The sequence below is a fragment of the Diadema setosum genome, chromosome 4 (assembly GCF_964275005.1).
Source record: "Diadema setosum chromosome 4, eeDiaSeto1, whole genome shotgun sequence".
NCBI classification, from domain to species: Eukaryota; Metazoa; Echinodermata; class Echinoidea; order Diadematoida; family Diadematidae; genus Diadema; species Diadema setosum.
Window position 1 is genome coordinate 34,177,534 of NC_092688.1, and position 24,405 is coordinate 34,201,938.

At 40.5% G+C, this 24,405-nt stretch overlaps 1 protein-coding gene and 1 pseudogene across 1 annotated transcript in view; one reads left to right on the forward strand and one right to left on the reverse strand.

Moving 5' to 3' along the window:
* Positions 1 to 4,627: 4,627 nt before the first annotated feature.
* Positions 4,628 to 24,405, reverse strand: part of LOC140227808 (adhesion G-protein coupled receptor G6-like) — a 77,478-nt gene continuing 57,700 nt past the window's right edge. The window contains exons 12-13 of the mRNA XM_072308204.1: positions 15,094 to 15,163; positions 4,628 to 5,192 (exon numbers count right to left, since the gene is read on the reverse strand). Of these exons, the coding sequence (XP_072164305.1) occupies positions 4,628 to 5,192; positions 15,094 to 15,163 (635 nt within the window). The remainder of the gene's footprint in view (positions 5,193 to 15,093; positions 15,164 to 24,405) is intronic.
* On the forward strand, positions 16,617 to 22,972 carry LOC140227072 (uncharacterized; annotated as a pseudogene).

Below are 24,405 nucleotides of genomic sequence, written 5' to 3' on the forward strand. Positions count from 1 at the left end.
AGTGCATAAGACTTTACTCACTTTAGGTTTGCAGCTAGACCAACGGGTGACGGATAATTAAATAGTAATAATGCTTTTCATTTAGCGCAAGTCACAACAATGATTATATTATTGATGTCTCTATGCTCATTTAAGGAGGGAAATACAGATATAAAGGAAAGAAGATTTAAGAGGTAGAAAACGACATGAACTGAAAAGTGTTAAAATGACACAGTGTACACTTTTATCCATCGACAAAACTTGAGAGAAGAGATACTTTTTCCAAAAGGCTTTTGAAATCATTTACTCTATCAGCCTGTATGCTACTGTAAGTAACTTTCGTATAGCTCTGCTGCCTCCAGCTGGAAAGATATCAACAAGCGTAGACATTTGTTGATATTTTTGGGTGGCTAAAAGAAATTTTGACTGGGCCTAGTTCGTGGTGCACATGAACACTACTGTTGAAATCTTGAAATGTAAAGACTAAACGATACCGGACCCCCCCCCCCCCCCAAAAAAAAAAAAAAGAAAAAAAAAAAAGAAAAAAAAAAGATCCTTGCGGGACCGCAAATGAGGATCTTCTAACATCAAGGGGCGTCCATCCGTTTGTCTCCTCAATATTTTTATGGGGGTAAATGGGCTGCCCGACTCAAGCATCTACGCCCCTGCTATTATCTGACTTGTAATTATCAGTTATCACGACACGTGTCATTCCAAGAAAAAAAAAATGAAAAGAAATAAAAAAGGTGACATGTTGATGTGCCTTCTGAGATACAGAGCAGGGCTCGACATAAGCAGTGGCCCGCTAGCCCGCCGCCCAGGGGACCCTAAATTATGTCCGGCCACCAAATAAAAAAACAACTAGTTTTGGTGGCTCGATGTGACACTTCTTTTCAAAATGGATCCCCCCCCCCCCCCCCGTGTATTTCGTGCCATTATATATTTCTTGTTTGGGGCCACCACTATTTCAGATTTTATAATGTCAGAAGCCCGAACGGACCATCAGAGAAAAACGATTGCGTCAGGCCCTGTATTAATAATCAATTAAAGCTGCTGAGGGCATCACTCGACACAAACATTAGACGAGTAATTTTTCGTCGTATATGTGATCTCCTGAATGTCTAGCTACCAACGGCGTGAATCCGGACTGAGGAGTGGGTGGGTGGGGGGGGGGGGGGGTGATCGGCGATAGTCACCATCACCACGATTACAAGCCCATAACTGGACCGGCGCAGCCTTGGGAGGGGTGGGGAGGGGAGACACACACACACACACACACACACACACACACACACACACACACACAATCACAAAATGAAACAAAAGGATTACAGCTACTTCTGCGTAATCACGAGGACTAGATCTCCTTCACACACTCCCACTCTCCCTCCCCCTCCCTTTCTATGTTCTTTTGCTCAATCACTCTCTTTAACGGTATCATTACTTACATCGAATGATCCAAATAATCATCATCATATTTATACTCGCAATATTCACTTCAATCTGACGAATAGAAATGCGAGTGCATCAGACTTTACTCACTCTAGGCTTGCAGCAAGACCAACGGGTGACTGTGTGTATAACAGTAATGATACACCTTTTTTCATGTAGCCAGAGACTCCAACCCGAAGCACCTTCTGATCTGGAGATTCTCCCGCGAAACCTCTTGTAAACGGGAGACTCCAAATTTATGTGCGCGAAGCGCAAGTCACAACAATATCAAATTGACGTCTCTATGCTCATTTAAGGAGGGAAAATAAAGATATCAGGATAAATGCATTTAAGAGGGAGAAGACTTCACACAGATTAACTGAAAACAGTGAAAAAAAAAATTGGCATACAGTGTAGACTCTGATCCATCAAAAGAAAAATGATAAGAAGATACTTTTTTTTTTCTTTCAAAGAGGATTTTGAAATCATATACTGGAGCAGCCTGTTTCTTGTGCTATTCTAGGGAACTTTAATACTGTGTACAACTCTGCAGCCTCCAGCTGGAAAGGTATTGAACTAGGTATACAAATTTGTCAATATTTTATGGCTAAAAGAAATTTTGACAGGGCCTAGTTCTTGATTTGGTGCACATGAACACCACTGTTGACATGTTGAAACGTAAAGACTAAAAGAAACCGGACCCAAACCGATCCTTGCGGGACCGCGCATGAGGATCTTCCAACATCCACGGGCGTCGATCCTTTTTCACGGGGTGGGGGATGGGGGGGGGGGGGGGAGGCAATACTGGGTATGTGGGAGAGAGCGGAGAGACCGAATAGGGGGAGGGTGGAGGGTGTAGAAGGGGGATAGCCCCTCCCCCCTCCCTCCGAGGGAGATTTTTCATTTTCAGATCCGATGCCTCTGGTTCACTTTTGGCGAATCTTTGGAAATAAAAAAAAAGGAAAGAAAAATAAATATTCTTGTGAAATTAGAATTGCTAAATCGTGGTATTTCAGTTCTACTCCACGTGTTATCACTGCGTACTAAGTGTGTGGAAGGTGGGGGAGGGCGTGGAAAGGGGTATCCGTCTCCCACACGGTGGAGCTTTTGTTTTATCTTTAAAATTGTAATAGAACGATCTGATGCAGTTTTTGTGGAATGCGTCATGTATTAAGAAAATTGTAAATCTCGAAGTGTACCAGGTCTACATGGAGGGGGACAGAGAAAGAGGGAGGGGTGGATATCCCCTCCCAATTGAGGGAGATTTTGCTTAATTATAACGATCTGGAACACATTTTGGTGGGATATATCGGGTAATTTGTATCAGAGCAGTGTAGTCAATCTGTCACCTATGGAGGTACACCAAGCGGGCGAAGGATGTTGGAGGCATCCCTCTCCTCCAAGAGGGATACCTCATTAACATACTTTTGACGAAATGTGGGGAAAATGTCAATCCCTAAAGTGCACCAATCAATGGCGGTTAACTAAGCGGGGATACGGTTAATTGAAAGGAGATATTCCCTCCCACACAAGGGAGCTTTTGAATTTTTTTGAATTAAAGTGACATATCTGGTGCATGCTTTTGATGAGTTCGGAAGAACAATGCCAATCTCAAACATGTGCTAAGTGTATTAACCCTAACTAGGCCGGGCTATTTAGGTAGATCATAGAGCCGGGGGGGGGGGGCCTCCCAGGCCCCCCCCCCCCTCTCCAGATCTCGGCCGTCGACTGCGCGATCGCGACGAAAATTGGCACACACGCTGCCTATGATGTGATCTAAAGTACCATGAAGTTAAATAAAAAGAATTATCATTTATGCTTAATTATGCTAATTTATGCGTAATGATGCATGAAATCAGACAATTTGGTATAAATCAGTAAATAAGGCTCAAAATGGGCTCATTTTTGTGCAAATATTCTTTTTAGTGTCCTAAGCAAATATAAGAGAAAAAATTGTGCCATCCAAAAAAAAAAAAGTATTTTATTGTTTTTTGAATTTCTTATGTATTTCCTTCTTTTTCGACTTTATGTTTTCATTGTTTTTTCAATGAAACTTGTCCGCGACATTGTTCCGAGCAAGAAAATATGTTATTAATTGATTTTAATCAATCAAAACCCCCAAACATTCATGCTTTTATGAAATTTGCCTGTAAGCACAGTTTGCATTGAAATTGTACATGAATTCACGTTTTTGACCATTTTTTTGTCTGACATGCACATACATATTTATGCGCAACTTCGGAACCGCGCCCGGGCATTGCAAATTTGGTGTCAAAAGATGCGGGAGACTCGAAAGAAAAAAGTCATGAAACGTTGCGGCGTTAGCTTTTCGCGTTAGCGATACATCGCGCGAAACGTCGGGGGGGGGGGGGGGGGGTGGGGGCTCGGAGGCCCCCCCCCCCCCCCCGGTCTACATAGGGTTAAAGGGGACGTACAAACCGGTATGAGGGAGATTTAACGTTTTTCAGAATTGAAATTAAGCAATCTGGTGCACACTTTGAGTGAAATACGTGGACAGTCTTTCCATATAAGAAAAAAAATTAAATATCTGGAGAATCATTGTTGGTGGGGGCAAAATTATCGTTTGTCCTCTTCATATTTTCATTTCATTTTTAATGGGGATGGGGGACTTCCCGCCCCTAGGATCGACGCTCCTGCGATCATCTGACTTGTAGTTATCAGTTATCACGATACATTTCATTCTCAAAATATGATTTACTGGAGTTTGAAAAAGGGGAAATGTTGATTTGCCTTCTGCGATACAGAGTAGGGCTCGGCATAAGCGGTGGCCCGGTGGCCCGGTGGACTCTAAACAGTTATATCGGGCCACAAAAAAAACAAAAAAAAAAAAAACAAACAAAAAAAAAAAACATATCACAATTAAAATGAATATCATTGCTTTGTTTCTGTTTATTCCGCATTGCTACACTTCTTGTCTTTTCTTTTCTATTTTTTTTTTTTGGGGGGGGGGAGGGGGAACAACATCTTTTCAGATGTAATGACTTTAGTAGATCAAACGGGCAACCAGAGGAAAATGTTTATATCAAGTCCTGCATTAAGGATTAAATAAAGCTGCTGAGAGCAGCTTTAGACGAGCAACTTTTGCGTATGTGATCTCCTAAATGCCTATAAATTGTCACACCATTTAAACATCTCGCTATAGCCACTTGGGGTTAACACCCGCTCGCATCTTTTGAGACAGCATAAAAGAGACCAATCACGCGCTGACACTAGGCGCGTTGGTACTAAGTGTCCCGCCACTCGTCAGCTGGATACTCCCGGGATCCAAAGAACCTCCGTTGGTTGACTTCTCTGACGTCACACGTGTGCCGGAAGCTGAACCGGATCCCGTTCCCGATCCCGACGTTGGCTTGGCCTTGACTTTTTCTTCGCGGAATTGTCCTGGCCTCTCCTCTCCGAACTGGCAGTGGAGCCAGCGCCGCCATTGGTCGCGGATCTCCTGCTGCCGAAGGCAGAACATAACGAAAACGAAGAAGCCCTGTAGCGAGTTAAAGATGAGGAAGAGGATGTTGAAGACGATTCGAGCGCCCCCTATAGCCAGGAAGCCGAAGATCCAGGTCAGACCCAGCAGCACTGATATGGCCACGGCGTTTTGAACTCGTCGCCATGTCTCTCCTTTGTCGGCCTTCTGTGCTGCAATGGTCTTGCGACAAGTCAACCGCTGTAGCACCAACGCGAAGACAACGAAATTTACGAGAAGGAGTACGGCCACTAAGAGAAGGACACCGTAATACAGAGCCGGGCCAGGACTGACGAAGCAACTGGAAAAGGAACACATCCATATCAAACAGCGTATAAAGGAGATACATGTACCACGTGAAATTATGCTGTACAAACACAGAAAACAACTAGAAATGTCACTATGGCGACTGATGCCTCCGCCATAATGCATGATTCTCCCAATAGGTGTATGGTACGATGTCTTCACAATGTGTTATGACAGTTTCACAAAACTGACAAAGTATTGAAATGACAGGTTTGTCAGAAATATCTTGAATGTTCACTTTCCTTGAACTAGGTTTGCTATAATTGTCTAAGAGTGCAGGTACCTGTATTTGGGGAATTGAGAATTTTTACTTGATTTCTGACCGACCCTTTTATAAGTTTATGCATTAAGTAATTTTCAAGGTATGAAGAAAGAGTGTAATGACAATATATATATATATATATATATATATATATATATATATATATATATACATATATACATTGCATTTAAACCTGGCCTTTGACACTTAAATTTTGACCTTTGACCTTCTGGCTGGAAATTTTCCAGAGAACCTCCATTACACTGTGAAAAATTTGTTTAGTTTCTAAACACCTAACTAAACACTTTTCTGTGACAGTTTAAAAACACTGCGACGCGTTTATATATTAAACATGTTTAGGAACTAAACACATGCTGTGTTTATTTTCAGCACACCCTAAGTGTTTATCACACACACGTTTATGTTTTAAACGGTTCTGATGTTTAAAAACTAAACACCTGCTCTGTTTATAGCCTAAACACCAAACGTTTACACCATAATCACTCACAGTGTTTAAATACTAAACACCGCACAGTCACATAATCACTCACAATGTTTAAGATCTAAACACTGAACCAAAAAATAAACATGACGCACTGTTTACGATATAAACACTGCGACATGTTTATTCGCTGTGACAGATTAAAAACACTGCGACATGTTTATTTGCCATCTTAGTGTTTATTCTCAGAACACATGTCTGATTTTTAGATCGATCACAAAATTGCATACACTAAACATGTGACATGTTTACATATTAAACATTGCAATTTCTCAGTGTTTATATGATACATGTTTACACCTTATACATGCTGAGTGTTTATATGAGACATGTTTACACATCATACATGGAAATTTCCACGTGTTTATATGAGACATGTTTACACATCATACATTCATACATGCTAATTTCTACGTGTTTAAATGAGACATATTATTAATGTAAGGTGGATTGTTTCCACTTTTTTTTTTGTATGGAATGAGATAAACGCATAACATTATATAGAATTTACCCAGTATGTACCAAATCATCAGCACACTTACATCGCATAATACCAGGGAAGACCTGGGTTAGCTTTCACAAACATGACAAGAGTCAAAGGCAATTCTCTGAATGCAAGTTATCAACACATCAGTCAGAGCTTGGGCGATATCTGATGAATAATAAGTTGCAATCCTTGAAAGGGGAAATCGAGTCCAATAAATAAGATATAGTCTGATAAAAAAGAGTAAAATCTTACAAGTTTAACAGTGAAAATTTGAATGAAATCAGATGAAAAATAAGGAAGTTATAAAATTTTGAAGTTTTGCTAATTTCTGCAAAGCAGTTAAGTGGATATGAATATGCAAATGAGTGAGTTGACCATGCCATAACCTCACAATTTTCCATTGATCGCGTACAAAAACAAAATGATGAAATTCAATGTTTATGTTAATGAAATGTGAAACATTATGGCATTGCTGGTTGAATTAATAACTTCAGAAAAGTGATCAGTTAGATATATCAGGACTTGAGCCTCGGGAATAATTGCGTTTGAATGAAAAACTTGAAATTAAGGTAGTTGTGCGGGAATGACATGCCAACGTTGCCATTTGCATATTTATATCAACCATTCAAGAACTGTTTCCTCAAAAATTAGCGAAACTTCAAAATGCTATAACTTCCTTATTTTACATCCGATTTCGATCAAATTTTACCAATGAACTCTTGATATTTTAGTCTTTCTTATCAGACTAACTTGTATTTGGACTGGATTTCCCCTTTAAATATTGCCATGTTTTGCTATACGACACCATACTGAGTTAAATGCAAGATACCTGGGAGTCACTGGACTGTGCATGAAGACGTAAATTATTCTCTCCTATACACACAGTATAAAGTTTGTATATATGCAGGAAATGGCACACAATTCATTTTGGAGAAAAAAAAATATTGCATCTAACAATTACTTCTCAGTCACATGTAATTCTTGGCCTACTTTCAAGAATTGTCGTCTTTCAACTGTATTCAGAACTAATTCTTAGTATTGTAAAACAAACTAATAAACTTGTTGATTGTGAATTGCAGTTCAACGCTTCGGAAGCTTGACATGTATGTAACACCTCAAGGAACATAACTGCAGTCTGTACACAAATCCATGCCGACCTTGAAGATTGCATCAATTATTTGGAAAGTGCTTTGGGGTGTACCCGAACCAGATTAGCCTCACGCCAAATTATACCATGCACAACGCTATGATGGTCGTATTGGTACTGATCAGGGAGTGTAGATGATGCACTCCATCATAAAGAGACATAAAAAAAGGTTTTCACCCTATTTAGCCTGTGGTGAACATCTGCACTCCCTGATCAGTACCAATAATGGAACTTGAATACAAACATGATATTGTTCTTTTTACTGCGACGATCCCTGAAAGTACATGTAGGATAACAGTAGTGCATGGATTTTTCACTTTTGCTATTTTGAGAAAAATATTAGAATGTTAGGGCATTTCAAGGGGTGAGTGAGAAAAAACTTCCTACCTTGCTAGAACCTTGGAGAAAGAAGTCAAACTCAATGGGTATACATTAATAGTCTATTAGAGTCTAATCAGTCTCATCATACTCCACATAATCATGGTAAGGAGGGCTACTTTCAATCTCGACACAGCATAATTTTTGGTAAAGACAAGAGCATATGAGCAAAGAAAAAATGCATTATTTAACAACTGGAGGCGGGAGGGTATATGCAAGGCTGTCATGAACACGCGAGGTGATCAGCAAGACCCCTCCCTTGCCAATTTGTCAGTCAGTTGCAAGACTCCTCCCTATTCTCGATACATGTTGTACTACATTTCTAATACCTCTCTCCATGTGACCGATTTCAAGAATATCTCAGAAAGAAAATATTAACTACCGAATACTGCATTTCCTATCAGGTCTACAAGAAAATTGCAAAGAATTCCAAACAAATGCAAATTCTGGCCTCTTATTTGCGTCCAATATCTGCTGATTGTATTGGAAGCACCTGAGGGAAAACAAATGAAATGGCTGATATTTTGATTTGATTTGTTTTGATTTCTCGATATTCCCTTTTGCACAAGAATATAACAGAAAACCAATCCAACAAAGTTCTTGAGTAATATCTTAACAGTGAATTACAAGGACACTGGTTGATGAATAAAATGAAGTGAATAAAACTGATTTTCTTAATAGTGCAAAATGATTTCGAGCAAGTGTCTTTACATATTAGATGAAATTACAATTTTACGTAAGTAAAAAGGTTGCTCTAACAGGTGGGATACCTCCTAATAGGTCTGTAGTGCATCTTGACGATGTGAGACATCACATTGCTAGCGGGAAAAAGATTATTAACGTTCAAAATTATTATCCATGGTTCATTTCCTTCATATGGCATGTAGGCCTATAGATATACTGTATATCAGTATATCTTGCGATGTCCTTGTAATCCTCAGATGTTTGCACTTTTAGACGGGTTGTATAGAAGTAAGCGCATGCATCTTTCATTCTAATCCAGACAGGTTTGGCGTGATCCCTGATCAATTCTTCCATGACGTACTGGTGCTGGTAAAAACAAATGATTACACAAGGAAAACAAATCAGTTGGCTTTGCAATACAATGGACTTAACTGCTCCAATAAATTCTGAAAATGAATGGATAGCAAGGAACTTGACTGAATCCATAAGCAAGTTCAAATTAAAAGGAATGACAGAATCCCTTCATCACATTAGCACTTAGTGTCTTGCGTCAGTTTTACTTAAAGTGTATTTTGCTGAATTTTCTGGAAATAATTCAAATCTTTTGTTGTTGTTGTTGTTGCTTCTTTCTCATACACCATCATTATCAAGCAGAGTTACGACCATTACTGTATCCTGTGTCTCTTGGGTGAAGATTTTCACATCTGTAATTTACACGTTCAACAATATTTGCAATAAATCAATTTTCCATATTTATTTTAGCTAATGGATTGGATTCGGGAGTCGGGAGTAGATAATCCCCACCCCCCACCCCCCCCCCCCCAAAAAAAAAAAAAAACCACAAGCAAACAAACAATTAAACAGATGAAGAACTTAAAGCATCTAAAATCTGCATTTTATAGAAACTCATTTACATGCCCTTTAAGTACATAATATTCACTGATTTGGCTCTGCAATTTTGAGTACTTACGTGATTTCCACTTTCCACATGGGTAGTATACAGTGATGTACTATCCCCAGTTGATTTACTCTGCTGACTGCACCATGCCTCGTTCTCTGCCAGCAGAGGTAATGTCTTGCAGAATTTAAACAGTCGTCAGGACATCATCGTCATCCACTTTGGTGCCATCGGCATCCCTTTCCAAGACATCCTATTCCTATTGCTATTGGGCTTTACATTCAGTTTTCACCACCTGTTGAATTATGAAGAATTTACAGGGAATAAAACTGAATTTCACTCAAAATATAGTCACACACCTATCGTCATTCACATGAAAGATACTTCATAACTTCGGAAAATTAAAGATAGGGCCTACAGTGAGTTTACCGCTAGGCCGAGTTTACCTAAAACTACGGTACCGGTTATCTGTAGAGTGTAGGCCTATTGTAAACGTTAATGTACCGGTACAACACTAACACGTATAAATACAGTTAGAGCGTTCCCCCGTTCTAACGTTAGATTTAGAAATAGAAAACTGAAACAAACGAGCAAAATCTTTAAGGGCGTAGCTTATTTCTACGCCTACTACAGTTTTACATTAAACGAGGGCAATTTTGCAATAAATCTTGCTATTCACCGACCTAGCAGACGTAGCAAACTTACCGCTTTCATGCAGGCCGGCCAGCGTTTTTTTTTAAGACGGCACAGATTGGGGCATGGCGCGTGTTAAACCTATGGGAAAAACGTTGGATTAGGGTTTTTGGTTATGGTTATGGTTAGGGTTAGGGTTAGGGTTGGGGTTAGGGTTAGGGTTAGGGTTAGGGTTAGGGTTTGATGGTTAGGGTTAGGATTAGGATTAGGGTTAGGTTTGGGAATAGGGTCCCCGATAGATTTTTAGTTTCCCCAATCTGTGCCGTGTAAAAAAAACACGCTTCCCGCCAATTGTGCATTGATTATGGTCATAATACATTATGCATAGCACGAGTGTGCGCTAGAAGCGCACGCACACGGCATGCGTGCGTTGTGGCCGCGGCCGTCATGTCACATGCGCTGCTGACTTACAGAGTACGAGTATTACAGTGTTTATGTTAAACATGTGCGGTGTTTAGAACGTGTTTACGAGGCGTTCTAAATGTAAACGCGTCTGTTTACCCTGACAGTAGAAGTGTTTAGGCCTAACCAACAAACATTTGGGTAATGCCCTAAACCATGAATGAAATCATTAACAAAGGCAACTCCCATTTTTTCTAGCAGTTAAAATATAGGACTGTACATGAGAAACCAAAATATGAATTTATTACAGTTGTATTACATATTTTTAGGTACCGGTATATACTTTTCCCTTATTGATTAGGCATTTCCATAAAAGGCCTAAAACATGAATTATTTCATAGTGCATCTTGATGTCGTAACAGCTTCCACTTTCTCGTGATAAAAGGAAACTAGAAATTGCAATTTACACGCCATTTCCAACACTTCTCCATATATATATGGACATATTGAGATTAACATAGCGTGACCAGAATAAACACTCCATCTAAACACTCCAAGCTAAACACTTTAACTCTCAATACTTTACACGTGCTATACACACCGGGTGTTTAGATGTTAAACAAAGTGTTTAGATTTTTAACACTGTGTTTAGTTCATAAACATGTCGCATGTCGCATTTTTTACAGTGTAGGGAATACATGTATATAATATCAAGTTTTAGTTTTAAAAATAATAATGCAAGCATTGCATATAATAGTATATAAAGGAAATAGTAAAATTTTGAGGAGTTGACCTTGACCTTTGACCGCCTGACTATTGACCCATGACCCCTACATTCCCTAGAAAATCCCTGCCGGTCAGTACATGCGTATGTACCAAGTTCCATGAAGATACATTGAACCATTTGCGAGAAAAGTGAAATTGTGACATATTCACCTAACCTTTGTCCTTTTGACCTTTGACCTTATGACATGAAAATCTCTCTGGAGAATCTTTATGCAGTAGTACATGTCTACACTAAGTTTCAAGAAAATACCTTCGGGCATTGCATGGATATGGGGGAAATAGCAACATTTTTAGCATTTGACCTTGACCTTTTGACCTTTGACCTATTGCCAATGTTACTAAAATCTACTTAACTAATTGCCCCATCATACATTATCCTTGGACCAAGTTTGGTGAAAGCTGCTTTATCCAGTTTTGAGTTATCACGTAAACATAAATTTTAGGATTTGACCCTGATCTTTGACCTTTGACCTCTGTCCAATTTCACTCAAAAACACTCCTGTCAAAATCTCCTACAAGAAAATGATATCAACCCGGAAAGTGCGATCAATCAACGTTGGTATGCTGCGTGAAGATCCGATGATGGAATCTCTGCCTTTTATTTGCTCAAGTGCTGAAAATGTTGAAAAAGCTATTAGCAATTATAACTCTACTTTGTCGATGGTTCTGGACAAGTACGCCCCTATCCAGAAGCGCTGTATTACCCTTCGCCCAAACACTCAATGGTACAATGAAGAAATTGCACGTGCGAAACTGCGTCGAAGGCAATTAGAAAGAAAATGGAGGAAATCGTTGTTAGAGATTGATAGGCAGTTGTATTGTAAACAACGTCAGTATGTCCGTTCACTACTCAGGAAAGCGAAAACTGAATATCACTCTAAACAAGTTAATGACTGTGGTAAAGACACGAAGAAACTCTTTCAGGTTGTAAACAAGCTTCTTGGCAGAAAACAAAAATCCCCTCTACCTGAGCATGATTCTGACAAATAGTTGGCTAACGAGTTTAATCGGTTTTTCGTTGATAAGATAGCGAATATACGTTTATCCTTACCATGTGTCAGTGTGGTTAAAAGTGAAGCTGAAGTTGCAACTACTTCAAAATTAGACTCACTAAATCCAACGTCTGTAACTGAGGTTAAGAATATGATTATGAAGTCTCCAAATAAGTCATGTGAATTAGACCCTTTCTGTACGGATCTGATAAAAAAAATGTGTATCAGTGACTGCCCCTGCCATTACGAGCATAATAAATGGCAGTTTTGCAGCAGGTGTTGTGCCAAATGAATTGAAAACAGCAGTGATATTTCCAACCCTTAAAAGACCTCATTTAGATAAGAACATGTTAAACAATTATCGACCAATTTCAAACCTGCCATTTGTTAGCAAAGTTATGGAACGTGTTTCCTTTTCACGCCTACGAGACTACTTGCAGGAGAATGATTTTCTTGATAGCCACCAATCAGCGTATCGCCCTGATCATAGTGTAGAGACATTACTTACTGACCTAACTGATCAATGTTTGAGACAAATGGATGCTGGGAATATCACTGCTGTTGTTTTACTTGATATGTCGGCAGCTTTTGATACTGTTGACCATTCCATTCTCACCCAGACTCTCAGATCTGTTGGTGTCACAGGACTTGCATTAGAGTGGTTTTAATCTTACCTTGCCAGCCGTTCACAATATGTTAAGATCAATGACAGTAACTCTGATCCGGCTGCACTTACTTGCGGAGTCCCGCAAGGGTCTGTAGGTGGACCACTTCTATTCTCACTATATCTTTCAAGGATTAGACACATTTTTGAAAGACACGACATTCAGTATCACTGTTATGCAGATGATACACAAATATTTGTATCCTTTTCACCAACCAGGACTGAACTCACTGAAGCTGTAAAACGATTGGAATTATGTATTGATGATGTTAAGGCATGGATGGAAAGAAATGGTCTCAAATTTAATGACAGTAAGTCAGAATTTATTCTGATAGGATCCAAACAGATGTTGTCTAAGGTGAATTCTGATACATGTTTTGTTAGAATCGGCAATAGTAATATCAAGCCTTCGAACAAAGTTCGTAATCTTGGTGTTGTTTATGATGCAAATCTGACATTCAAAGACCACATTTCATATGTATCCCAATCTGTAAGATTTCATTTGCGTAACCTGGGCTCAATTCGGAGATATTTAACTAGATCAGCAGCAGAAAAACTGATGCATGCTCTTATTTCGTCTCGTCTAGATTTCTGCAATTCTCTGTTTTGCAGTCTTCCACAAAAAGAACTCAGTAAACTGCAACGTCTTCAGAATTGTGCCGCTAGATTACTTACTTTCAAGAAGAAAACTGTGCATACTACCCCAATACTTCGGTCCCTACATTGGCTTCCTGTTGAAAAACGTATTAACTTCAAGATTCTTCTTCTTGTTTACCGTACATTGCGCAAATTTGCCCCTGTCTACCTTCAAAATACTCTTCATCTTCACCAACCACCACGTAATCTACGTTCATCAAACTCGCTAAAATTACAGGTACCTCGAATCAAGCATAATTGGGGGGATTGGGCTTTTTCATATATGGGCCCAAAACTATGGAATGGCCTACCAAAATCTCTTAGAGAAGCATCTTCCATTGATAGTTTCAAAAAGAATCTCAAGACGTATATTTTTAATTTGAATTGACAATATTGTATGCCTGTATGTAATGTATGTGTACGTATATATTGTTTGTTGGTTTATTGTCTTATTATTTTCTGTGATACTGTTGTAACGTGACACAATATGTACTCTGTTCTATAGCGCCTTGAGTATCTTTTTTAGGTAGAAATGTGCGCTCTACAAGAGTCTCACTATTATTATTAAGTAATTGTCCCATCACACATCATTCTCAGACAAAGTTTGGTGAAGTTTGCTGAATCCAGTCTTGAGTTATCGCGTAAACAGATACAATTTAATAATTTGATCTTGACCTTTGACCTTTGACATTTGGCCGATTTCACCCAAAATCTAATCAAGTAATTGCCCCATCATATTATATACTTGGACCAAGTTTGGTAAAATTCCAGTCAATATACTCAAGTTAACGAATGCGGACGGACGGACGTACGTACAGACGTACATACGGACGTACGGACGGACGGACAACCCGAAAACATAATGCCTCCGGCACCACTTCGTGGCGGAGGCATAAAAACACATAATGCATATCATAAGCACAATTGGCCTATCATAAAGAGAATATTGCTAAATGAATATGATATTTTAGTCTATCATGGTATCACGAAGGCACTCATACAACAGCTGTCATTGTTGCATGACAATGACAATTGTACATAAAACGAAAATAGGACTTTCACATTATCTCAACTGATTATAGTACAGCTACTTGCTATCTATATCAGCTATGACATTAGCAAGAAAAATGTTATCTATGGTCACATGTAGGTCCTACTTATGCATTCCTATGACAAAATAATCGCATTCGATTTACTCATCCGTATGGATTCAAGAATTACCGAGTTTTCGTTTGCACCTCCTGCATTCCAAACGGATGAATTTTATCCAACTCTAATCACAAGAGATGAAAGAGATGAAAGACGGTTGTTCATGGAAAATAATATGATCGTGCAAAAGAAATTACCGTATACGATGACATTGATTGATCATGCAATACATATCGCTTTGAAAGACTTGTGTTTTGAAAGGGATTACAAACTTACTAAGTGTTGTCACCCAAGTACATGGAATGGTCCGAAGCTACAACTATGATGCACACGACAAGGGGCAAACCTATGTGGAATCAAGAACGTATGATACAGTAGATAAGGTGTTAGAAACTGACAAGGGAAGCATGCGTTTGAAACTCAACAGGTTCGTGCGATCTTTCTTAAATGATACTGCATCTACTACCTCAACCACCACTACTACTACTGCTACAACAACTAATACTGCTGCTACTACTACTACTACTGCTTCTGATAAATAATAAAGATACTAATGACAGCAAAAATAATGATATCGGTAAAGATAGTATCAGTAATAGTAATAGTAATAGTTATAGTAATTGTGTTGATAACAGTAATAACAATAACAACGACAAAAGCAGCAACTACAACAAAAATAATTATTAAACATGCAATCATTATCTCCCACTGTAATTACAATTGATCTCAATGATAAGATCATACATGCTATCGTTGAGAAAGATTATTGTATGGTTTGTTTTCATCAGTTATATCATTATCATGCTCATCAGAATTAGTTTCTATTACCACTGCAGCTGTATTACTACTACTACTACTACTACTACTTTTACTGCTAGTAGTAGTACTACCACTTTTACTGCAAGTATTACCATTAGTTATAGTAGTACACAATATAAAGTAGCAGAGTTGAAAGTAAAAGTACATGTAGTATAACACGTGATTTCATTGACCTATTTTTTATTACATGGTCCTCTCACAGGGTCAACCATATCTGTATTGTTGTTGATATCCTGTGATATGTCTTACTTGACTAACTTTGACTATATCATCCAAACATACATTCAGAATCACGAGACAAAAGAAACACGTTCGCACAGAAGAAGTTATGTTGCCGAACTCGTATAATATCGCAATGCGCATGCGCAGCAGCGATACATCACATTCCTCCCCCCCCCCTAGATAGATCATGTTGAATGCACATACAAAATAATTATCATCAATATAAAATAATGAACACAGAGTTCATATACATGTACTTAGAATAACGGAGTCCATTTTCATTGTGAGTCCAATAAGAGTAAAAAAACGTCCAGTTCACACATTTTTGAAAATAACAGAGCATTTCCCGAAGTTCCGGCATTATCAAAACTGCAGGTTCGAATTTATTTAACTTTAACTTTATTTTCCATAATATTTTTTTGTCCAAATTTATTATCCAGTCAGAAAAAAAATATATATATATAATTTAATAACCTTAACAAACAAATAAATTTTCTTTTTAGGTTGAATAAGTGTTCTTATTCAAATTAATAATATGCCGGTGGGCGTCTATTTCTCCTTGGATACTGCTTCCTCTGCTCTGCCTCATCGTGAACGTCAACTGCGATGTCATCTGCGACGTCGTCTGCGTTGTCATTCCCGATGTCGTCGTTCCCGACGTCGTCACCTTCCCTTCCAGCCACCGTAAGGACATCGTCATCTGGAGCTGACTCTGGAGATGGAAATGGAGCATCAGGTCGCCCGCGAAGATGATCAACATGCCGCTTCCACTGGAGTATTCGTTGTCCGACGACGACCTCGACGTCGTACGATACGGGGCCGGTCTTTCGGATCACTCGACCAGGAACTCATGCGTTGCCCGGCGAGAAGTTTTTCGCGAGAATTGTCTCTCCGATTTCGAAGTCGCGGTGGTGCCGGGGACGCGAATCACCAACCTGACGCGTGGTGACATTTTCGTCTACTTTTATTGTGATGTCAGGTCTGACTGCATCAAGGCGTGAACGGAGACGGCGTTCCATCAGGAGATGAGACGGCGCCACACCTGTTGTAGCATGCGGGGTTGTCCGATATGCGAACAAGAAACGGGCTACACGAGTTTCGAGGCTTCCTCCTGAGAGTTTACGAAGTCCTGTATTTACTGTTTGCACCGCCCTTTCCGCGAGTCCGTTTGTAGCGGGGTGGTACGAGGCACTACGGATGTGCCTGATCGCATTGTTTTTCATGAACTCGTGAATGAGGTGCCATTGTCCGATCGACACGAGTGTAGCGAATGTTTGCCGCAGGCGATTGACTGTGACGGCTGATGTCGCTGACGTCATCACATGTGCCTCTATCCATTTCGAGTGCGCATCGACCACGATGAGGATCATTTATTTTTGGAAGTCGATATGCAGTCTCTTCCATGGAGTACTCGGGTACTCCCATGCGTTGACGGGTGCTTTCGGCAGAAGACGCTGATGCATGTGATTGGCATGTAGGGCAGGACTGTACTTTTGACTCGAGGTCTTTGTCGATTTTCAGCCACCACATGAAACTCCTCGCCATTGATTTCATGCGCACAATGTCTGCGTGTGAACCGTGCAGCTCCTCAACGAGCTGTGCTCGACCTTGAATGGGGACGACGACGCGGGATCCCCACAGTACCCATCCATCTTGAACGCTCAATTCATTTCTACGCCTGAAGTATGGCTTCAGTTCGATGTCATCGACGGTTTCGGGCCATCCTGCCATGACATGGTGTCGGACCCAAGCGTCTTCATCAACATCACAGTTTCACCTGGCAGACGGGCGATTGGAGCTGTAATGTTCATGGGGAGACGACTGAGGGCGTCAGCATTTGCGTTAGCCTTGCCCTGCTTATACACAGGGTTTTACTGATAGGCAGCGAGAGTTATTGCCCAACTCTGCACTCGCGGAGAGGCCATTTGCGGTATGGCCTTATTTTCTCCTGGTAGTCCGAGGAGAGGTTTGTGATCGGTCACGATGCGGAACTTCCGTCCATACACATACTGGTGAAATTTTTTTAACTCCAATCATCACTGCAAGTCCTTCTTTGTCTAACTCAGAATAATTCCTTTCGGCGGAGTTCAATGTACGCGAGGCGTATCAGACTGTTTTTTCCTAACCATCCGGCATCGTGTGGGTGAGCACCGCGCCCACTCCATACGGGCTGGCATCACATGCCAGGATCAACTCCTTGTCGGGATCGAAGTATGTCAAGAGCTGAGAAGATTTGAGCAATTCTTTGCTACAATCGAAAGCTTCCTGTTGTTCTGAGTTCCAGTGCCACCGCGTTCCTTTTCTCAGCAATCGATGCACTGGTTCCAGAGTTGACGGAAGATTAGGGAGGAATTTCCCGTAATAGTTCACGTTTCCGTGATACGATTTCAGTTCGCTGACATTCTGGGGAGCCCGTGCTTCCGTAATTGTGCGAAGTTTGTCTTCTGTGGGCTGCAGGCCTTTCGCACTGACCTTGTGGCCCAGATATTCGACTACATCGGTCAGGAAAACGCATTTTTCCTTTTTCAACTGAAGTAATTCACACTTTGTGAGAGATACAATGCTAGATTCTGCTGTTTATTGGAATTTTTTATTAGATGTAAACCAGTACAGGAAACTGGAGATTACAGTTAAAGTGCAGGTATAAGTGTATTGTTGTTAGTGTTAATTGAGCTGCACTTTGTTTGGATTTCATGTAGGTGCATGGGCAATTGAGTTGAAACTCTAGAAGGATTAACTGTGGTAGATAACAGGGAAGGGGTATAGCTCTTTGTGCATTGTGCCTTTCCTGTATACAAAGCCATGGAACTTAATAGCAGTATAAAATGTTTTGTTAGGGAATTAAGTTGGCCACCTTGGATGAGTTTTTGATTGGGTCTGTGTTTAACTTGGGAAATTGTGTTCCTTTGTCCTTAGTTGTTGAGGTTGGCTTTTTGAGTGTGGGAGAAGAGTTGGATTTTAGATCTCGCCAAGGACAGACCTGTACAGTATATAGGGGAAGAGAATTGTCTTAAAATAATGATGAGCTGCTGCTCATCATCAGTCAGTCTGAGTGTATCATTTTCGAAATCTGAAATGTCTTGTGATCTGGTGAATATGTAACTGTGGTTACAGAAACAAGGAAAAGTAGAAATTACGCGGTGCGTAATATATGTCCCCGCCGGAAGTAGCATTTTGTAACAAAATGTGCAATATAGGTAAAAAATCAAGGTCAAAGGTCAAAGAAGTCAAAGGTCAAAATTCTGTGTAGAAGTTTTGAAGCCCTAACCTAGTGCCATCACATAAAGCAAATGGAATCGAAATTGGGTTAGAAATGGCGAAGGAGTAGCATTTTGTAGCCAACGTACAATATAGGTCAAAAATCAAGGTCAAAGGTCAAAGAAGACAAAGGTCAACATTCTGTGTAGAAGTTTTGAAGCCCTCACCTAGTGCTATCACATAAAGCAAACGGAATCGAAATCGGGTTAGAAATGGCGAAGGAGTAGCATTTTGTAGCAAAATGTACAATATAGGTAAAAAATCAAGGTCAAAGGTCAAAGAAGTCAAAGGTCAAAATTCTGTGTAGAAGTTTTGAAGCCCTCACCTAGTGCCATCACATAAAGCAAACGGAATCGAAATCGGGTTAGAAATGGCGAAGGAGTAGCATTTTGTAGCAAAATGTACAATATAGGTCAAAGGTCAAGGTCAAAGGTCACAACTGAAATTCTGTGTAGAAGTTTTAAAGCTCCCAGTAGTGCTATCATATAAAGCAAACAGAATCAAAATTGGCTCATAAATGACAGAGAAGTAGCAAATTGAACAGTTTTATCACACACGGACGCACACATGGACGCACGGACGGACGCACGGACGGACGGACGGACGCACGGACACACACACGTACGGAGCCCGTTTCATAGTCCCCTGCTCGAACTCGTTCGGCGGGGACAATGAAGCCGCTGAGGTCAGCTTAGAACTATACAATATACACCAAAAGTTGAAATCTCCATATGTTTGAGTATGTGTGGCAATGTTGGTGATGACAGTCACAACGATGGACTGTGAGAAGAAAAACCCACAGGAGTGCAATTGGGCGATGCCCTCCCCACGCGTATCTCTACACAACCTTAATCCTGCTTCGCGGAGAACATCCATCATGGTTTACAGCGTCGCGAGGTGGTTGTCGATTATGTCACCGGTTATCAAGATGTCATCCAAGTACACCATCACGTGTGGTATGCCTGCCAAGACCGATTCCATTGTCCGTTGGAATATCGCGGGTGCGGTAGTGATGCCAAATGGCGCGTGTATCGGAAAAATCCACGATGCGTATTGATGGACCACACGATTACACTTGCTGTAGGAAGTCTTTAACATTAGAATCTGGTTGGGGCACAACCTATCGACAGGGCACCTTCCCATCGGCACCCAGCGTACGCATGGCTGTTTGCGTACAGAACGAAAAGGTACGCGTGGGACTATGCGTAATACGCTATGAAAATGCACTGGCCTGACCAACCGATCCAAAATGAGGCGAAAGCAGGTAAGAATCTGCATTTAATCGTTATTTATTCCGGTAATAACCTAGTTGTTGCTATAAATTGTTCATACTTACGATTGAAATGCGTGAAAGAATTGATTTATGCTGTTATTTCGCCGAATTCTGCAGCATGTCGTCGCTGTCGATCGAATTCTGATAGTGACGTAATAATTCTAGTACAAAATGTATATGTCGCTAGCGCCAGCTACGCTTGCTGGTGGTTCAAGTCCATTTTCCGAGTTATTTTAGAAGACGGGGAAAGGAGTCAGTTACGGAAAAAAAGAATGCAAATCTGATTTTGATTTAAAAGGAGTTTATGTATGCCTAATAGGTAAAGACTGAGTGATAGATACAATCATAGTTATTTGGTTAAAAATTACATATGGCATTCAGAATCCCGGAATTTGTTCCGTGACCTACTCAACAATACTGGTGACAGAATATTGGTGGACGAAAGGGTGACGAAAGGATGACGAAAGGGCGATGAGAGTGTGGCGAGAGGGTATAATGTGATGAGAGGTTGAGATGATGTCATTCTGGGGTGACTAGAATTTGTTAGAAAGAGCTTGAACATTGATGAAAAATTGTTTCACGACATGATATTTGCAAACACACACACACACACACAAGGCAAGAATAATTATTGTTGAAATTTAATGTGATTAACATGAACGTCTGATTTTTCTAATTTTCTAGCCAAATCCCCGACGTCGTCGTCGAAGGAACTACTCTCCTCAAAGCTTTGAGAGAGCCCTCGCATTGGTGAAAAAGGGCGTATCAGTGATGAAAGCTGCCTTCAAATGTGGAGTCCCGAGAACCACTCTCCTGGATAGAGTAAATGGGCGCACGCAGAGCAGCAATTTATCCACGAAGCATACAATTTTGACACATGCAGATGAAGCTACATTGGTTGACCATGTAAAGAAACTAGCATCATATGGATACGGCCTCACCAGAACACAGGCAAATATAATTTCAAACCTAAACTCACAGTCAGTATTTTTATACCAAAATAAACAAACATAAAAACATTATTTAATTTAAGAACTAAACCAAAATTTATTTCCATGTTATTTCTGTCTCTCACTTTCTGCAGGTGATTCATCTTGCTACTGACATGGCAGACTCACTAGGAAGACGGCCAATAGAGATGAAAGGCAGACTTCTCTCAAAGAAGTGGTTCCAGCTCTTCATGCGTCGATGGCCTTCTTTGAATCTCACCTCTCCTCGCCGTCTTGAGATGAACCGTGCAAAGGCCACAACAAAAGAACTGCTCAAAAACTACTTCGGTGAGCTGCAGAGAACCATGCAGATATATGATCTCCTGGACAAGCCCCAAAACATCTACAACATAGATGAGACAAACTTTAATGCCGATCATAACCCCCCCCCCCCCCAAGTGGTGAGTGACAGAGGTGAAAAAAGATCAAACTCAATAACATCGCATCGGATGGGAACGACAACCATTCTGGCATGTGGGAGTGCTATCGGCAGAGCACTCCCCCCCCCCCCCCTTCTATATCTTCAAGGGGAAACGTAAGATATCTGATCTGATGAATGGTGCACTCCCGGGGTCGCAAATGTGCATGACAGAGAGTGGATGGAGCAACGGTGACGTCTTCAGAAACTACCTAGAACAACATTTTCTGCCATCACTCCCCCCACGACGGGTCAATGAGCACGTCATGATCTTATACGACGGGCATACATCATATATCTCCATTCCAGTCCTTGAATTTGCCAGAGCTCATCGAATCGTGCTGTTTGTGCTGCCGGCACACACGAGCCACGTTCTACAACCACTAGATGTCGCGTGCTTCGCACCTTTGAAAAGAGCATATAGCACTGAATGTGCTAAGTTCATGCAAACACATCCCGGAGAAATGGTGACCAGATACGACATCGCCCGTCTGTCCTCTTCAGCCTACCTAAGAGCCATGGGACCAGAAAATTTGTAAATCGGCATTCAGGAAATCAGGGGTCTGGCCATTGAATCCCAAAGCCGTAGGAATGGAGGAAGCCACAAGACCAAGCTTGTTAGTGACTCCAACAAGAAAGGAAGCAAGCGCCCCACAACATCAGGTCGGACCCATGGGTGACGCCAGACAGACAACACAACAAACGTCTGCAGAAAGCTTTCTGTCGTCAAAAACACCAAGCCCACCCCAGCAGCCGGCAGAAAAGGGGACTCAGAGGAGGGTTACTGTCCACTTCCGGCCATCGGGTGTGTGTGTCTCAGAGGATAGGATCTTCCTCAAGATCTGCAAGGCAAAAAACAAGGGAAAGGAAAGACCCACACAAAAGAAGACATGCCCGACAGATCAACCTGGACCATCAGGAATTTCAACAAAGTCAACAAGGAGGCTCTTTTCCGATCCCTCAGTTACAGACAGCGAGGACATGGAGGAAGATGACAACCCATGCTGTGTTTGCGGGAGGAATATGCCACCACATCCATCGCGGGACCATCTAGAATTCTACTCATGGGTTGCCTGTGACGAGATTGGATGTTCTCATTGGGTACACCAGAAATACTGCACAGCATCCAACAAAATGTATGGCAAAAATGACACCTACAAATGCCCATGCCATTGAAAAAAAAAAAAAAGATTATCTTGGCATGATAATACATCAGGAAAAATATTGAAAACGGATGTGTTTTGTCTTTTATTTGCACTATGACTCTAATCATCAGTGATCATGACTGTAATTGGTTTTTATGTGTTCAGAGTGCGCTTGTTGATGGTTATGTTTGTTGGCTGTGATCTTACCATGTCAAAGAAATTAATGTATCAAAATAACAAGAGATATAAACAAATTAATGTTTATATCGATCGGCCACACATAATATCAAAATTGCTAAATGAAACATACAAACATATATTCAAAGTGATTAAAGGACAAAAGATATATAACAGCAAATAATGACATTAACAACTTCACTACATTCCATCAGTTAAAAGGAAGCACTTTATTTTCAAAGGTTAATGGCAGAGGTTTTATTCTCTTTTTTTTTTGTATAGGTTGAAAAAAAAAGAAATATACTAAATGTATTATCAGATCATAGACCTGATGCAGAAATTTAAATTTCACATCTTATAATAATTCAAACGTCTACAATACAAATAAATAATAAATAACTTCTTAAAAATAAAAATGTAATTGTATTTAAACGAAGAGACAAAGAAAAAAATCATAAACAAGAAAGCAAACTAAACTAAATACAAGTTTACAAACACGGTTCTGTGTGTATGACAGCGAAATGCAATGCACGTGTATTACCAATAGAGGGCGGGGTGCCGATGGCAAGGTTCCCTTTTCAGCCGCGCAAAGAAACCAGACATCGCGTACTGAAACGGCGATATTTCACTACGGAGATTCACAATCATCAGCTATCATCGGGGCGGTCACGGGATTCGAAACTGCAGTATTTACGGCATATCTGAGGCACGGCTCAGGTAAACTGGTTTTATACTTTTGGAATAAACGAGCTACAGATCCTTAGGGTGTCGATAGGTGGTACCCCCAACCCTACATACTTGCGCGAATTTTCATCTATCACGAGCTGTTGGTATGCACGGCTCAGATCCAGTTTCGAGAGCACTCTTCCACCCTACAATTTGGCGTAAAGCTCCTCAATACGCGGGATGGGGTGTGCATCACCCTTCACTGCTTGATTCACTGTTACTTTGTAGTCACCGCAGATCCGAACTGAACCGTCACTTTTCACTACTGGGACGATAGGGGCGGCCCATCTTGAATACTGAACTGGTTCGAGAATTCCTTCACGTTTTTCATTTCATTTCATTTCATTTCATTTCATTTTATTTCATTCTCCTTTTTCCAACAAAACACAACACAGTATGAATTAGGTTATCATCACAATCGTATACACACAACTAACAAATGATATCAAATGATACAATAATAAAGTAACAGATGTATACGCAAAATAATACAAGACTTTGTTTCAGTTGAAAAAAAAAGGAGAACTGAGAGGTCCACTAAAAAGCAAGCTTGTAGATTGT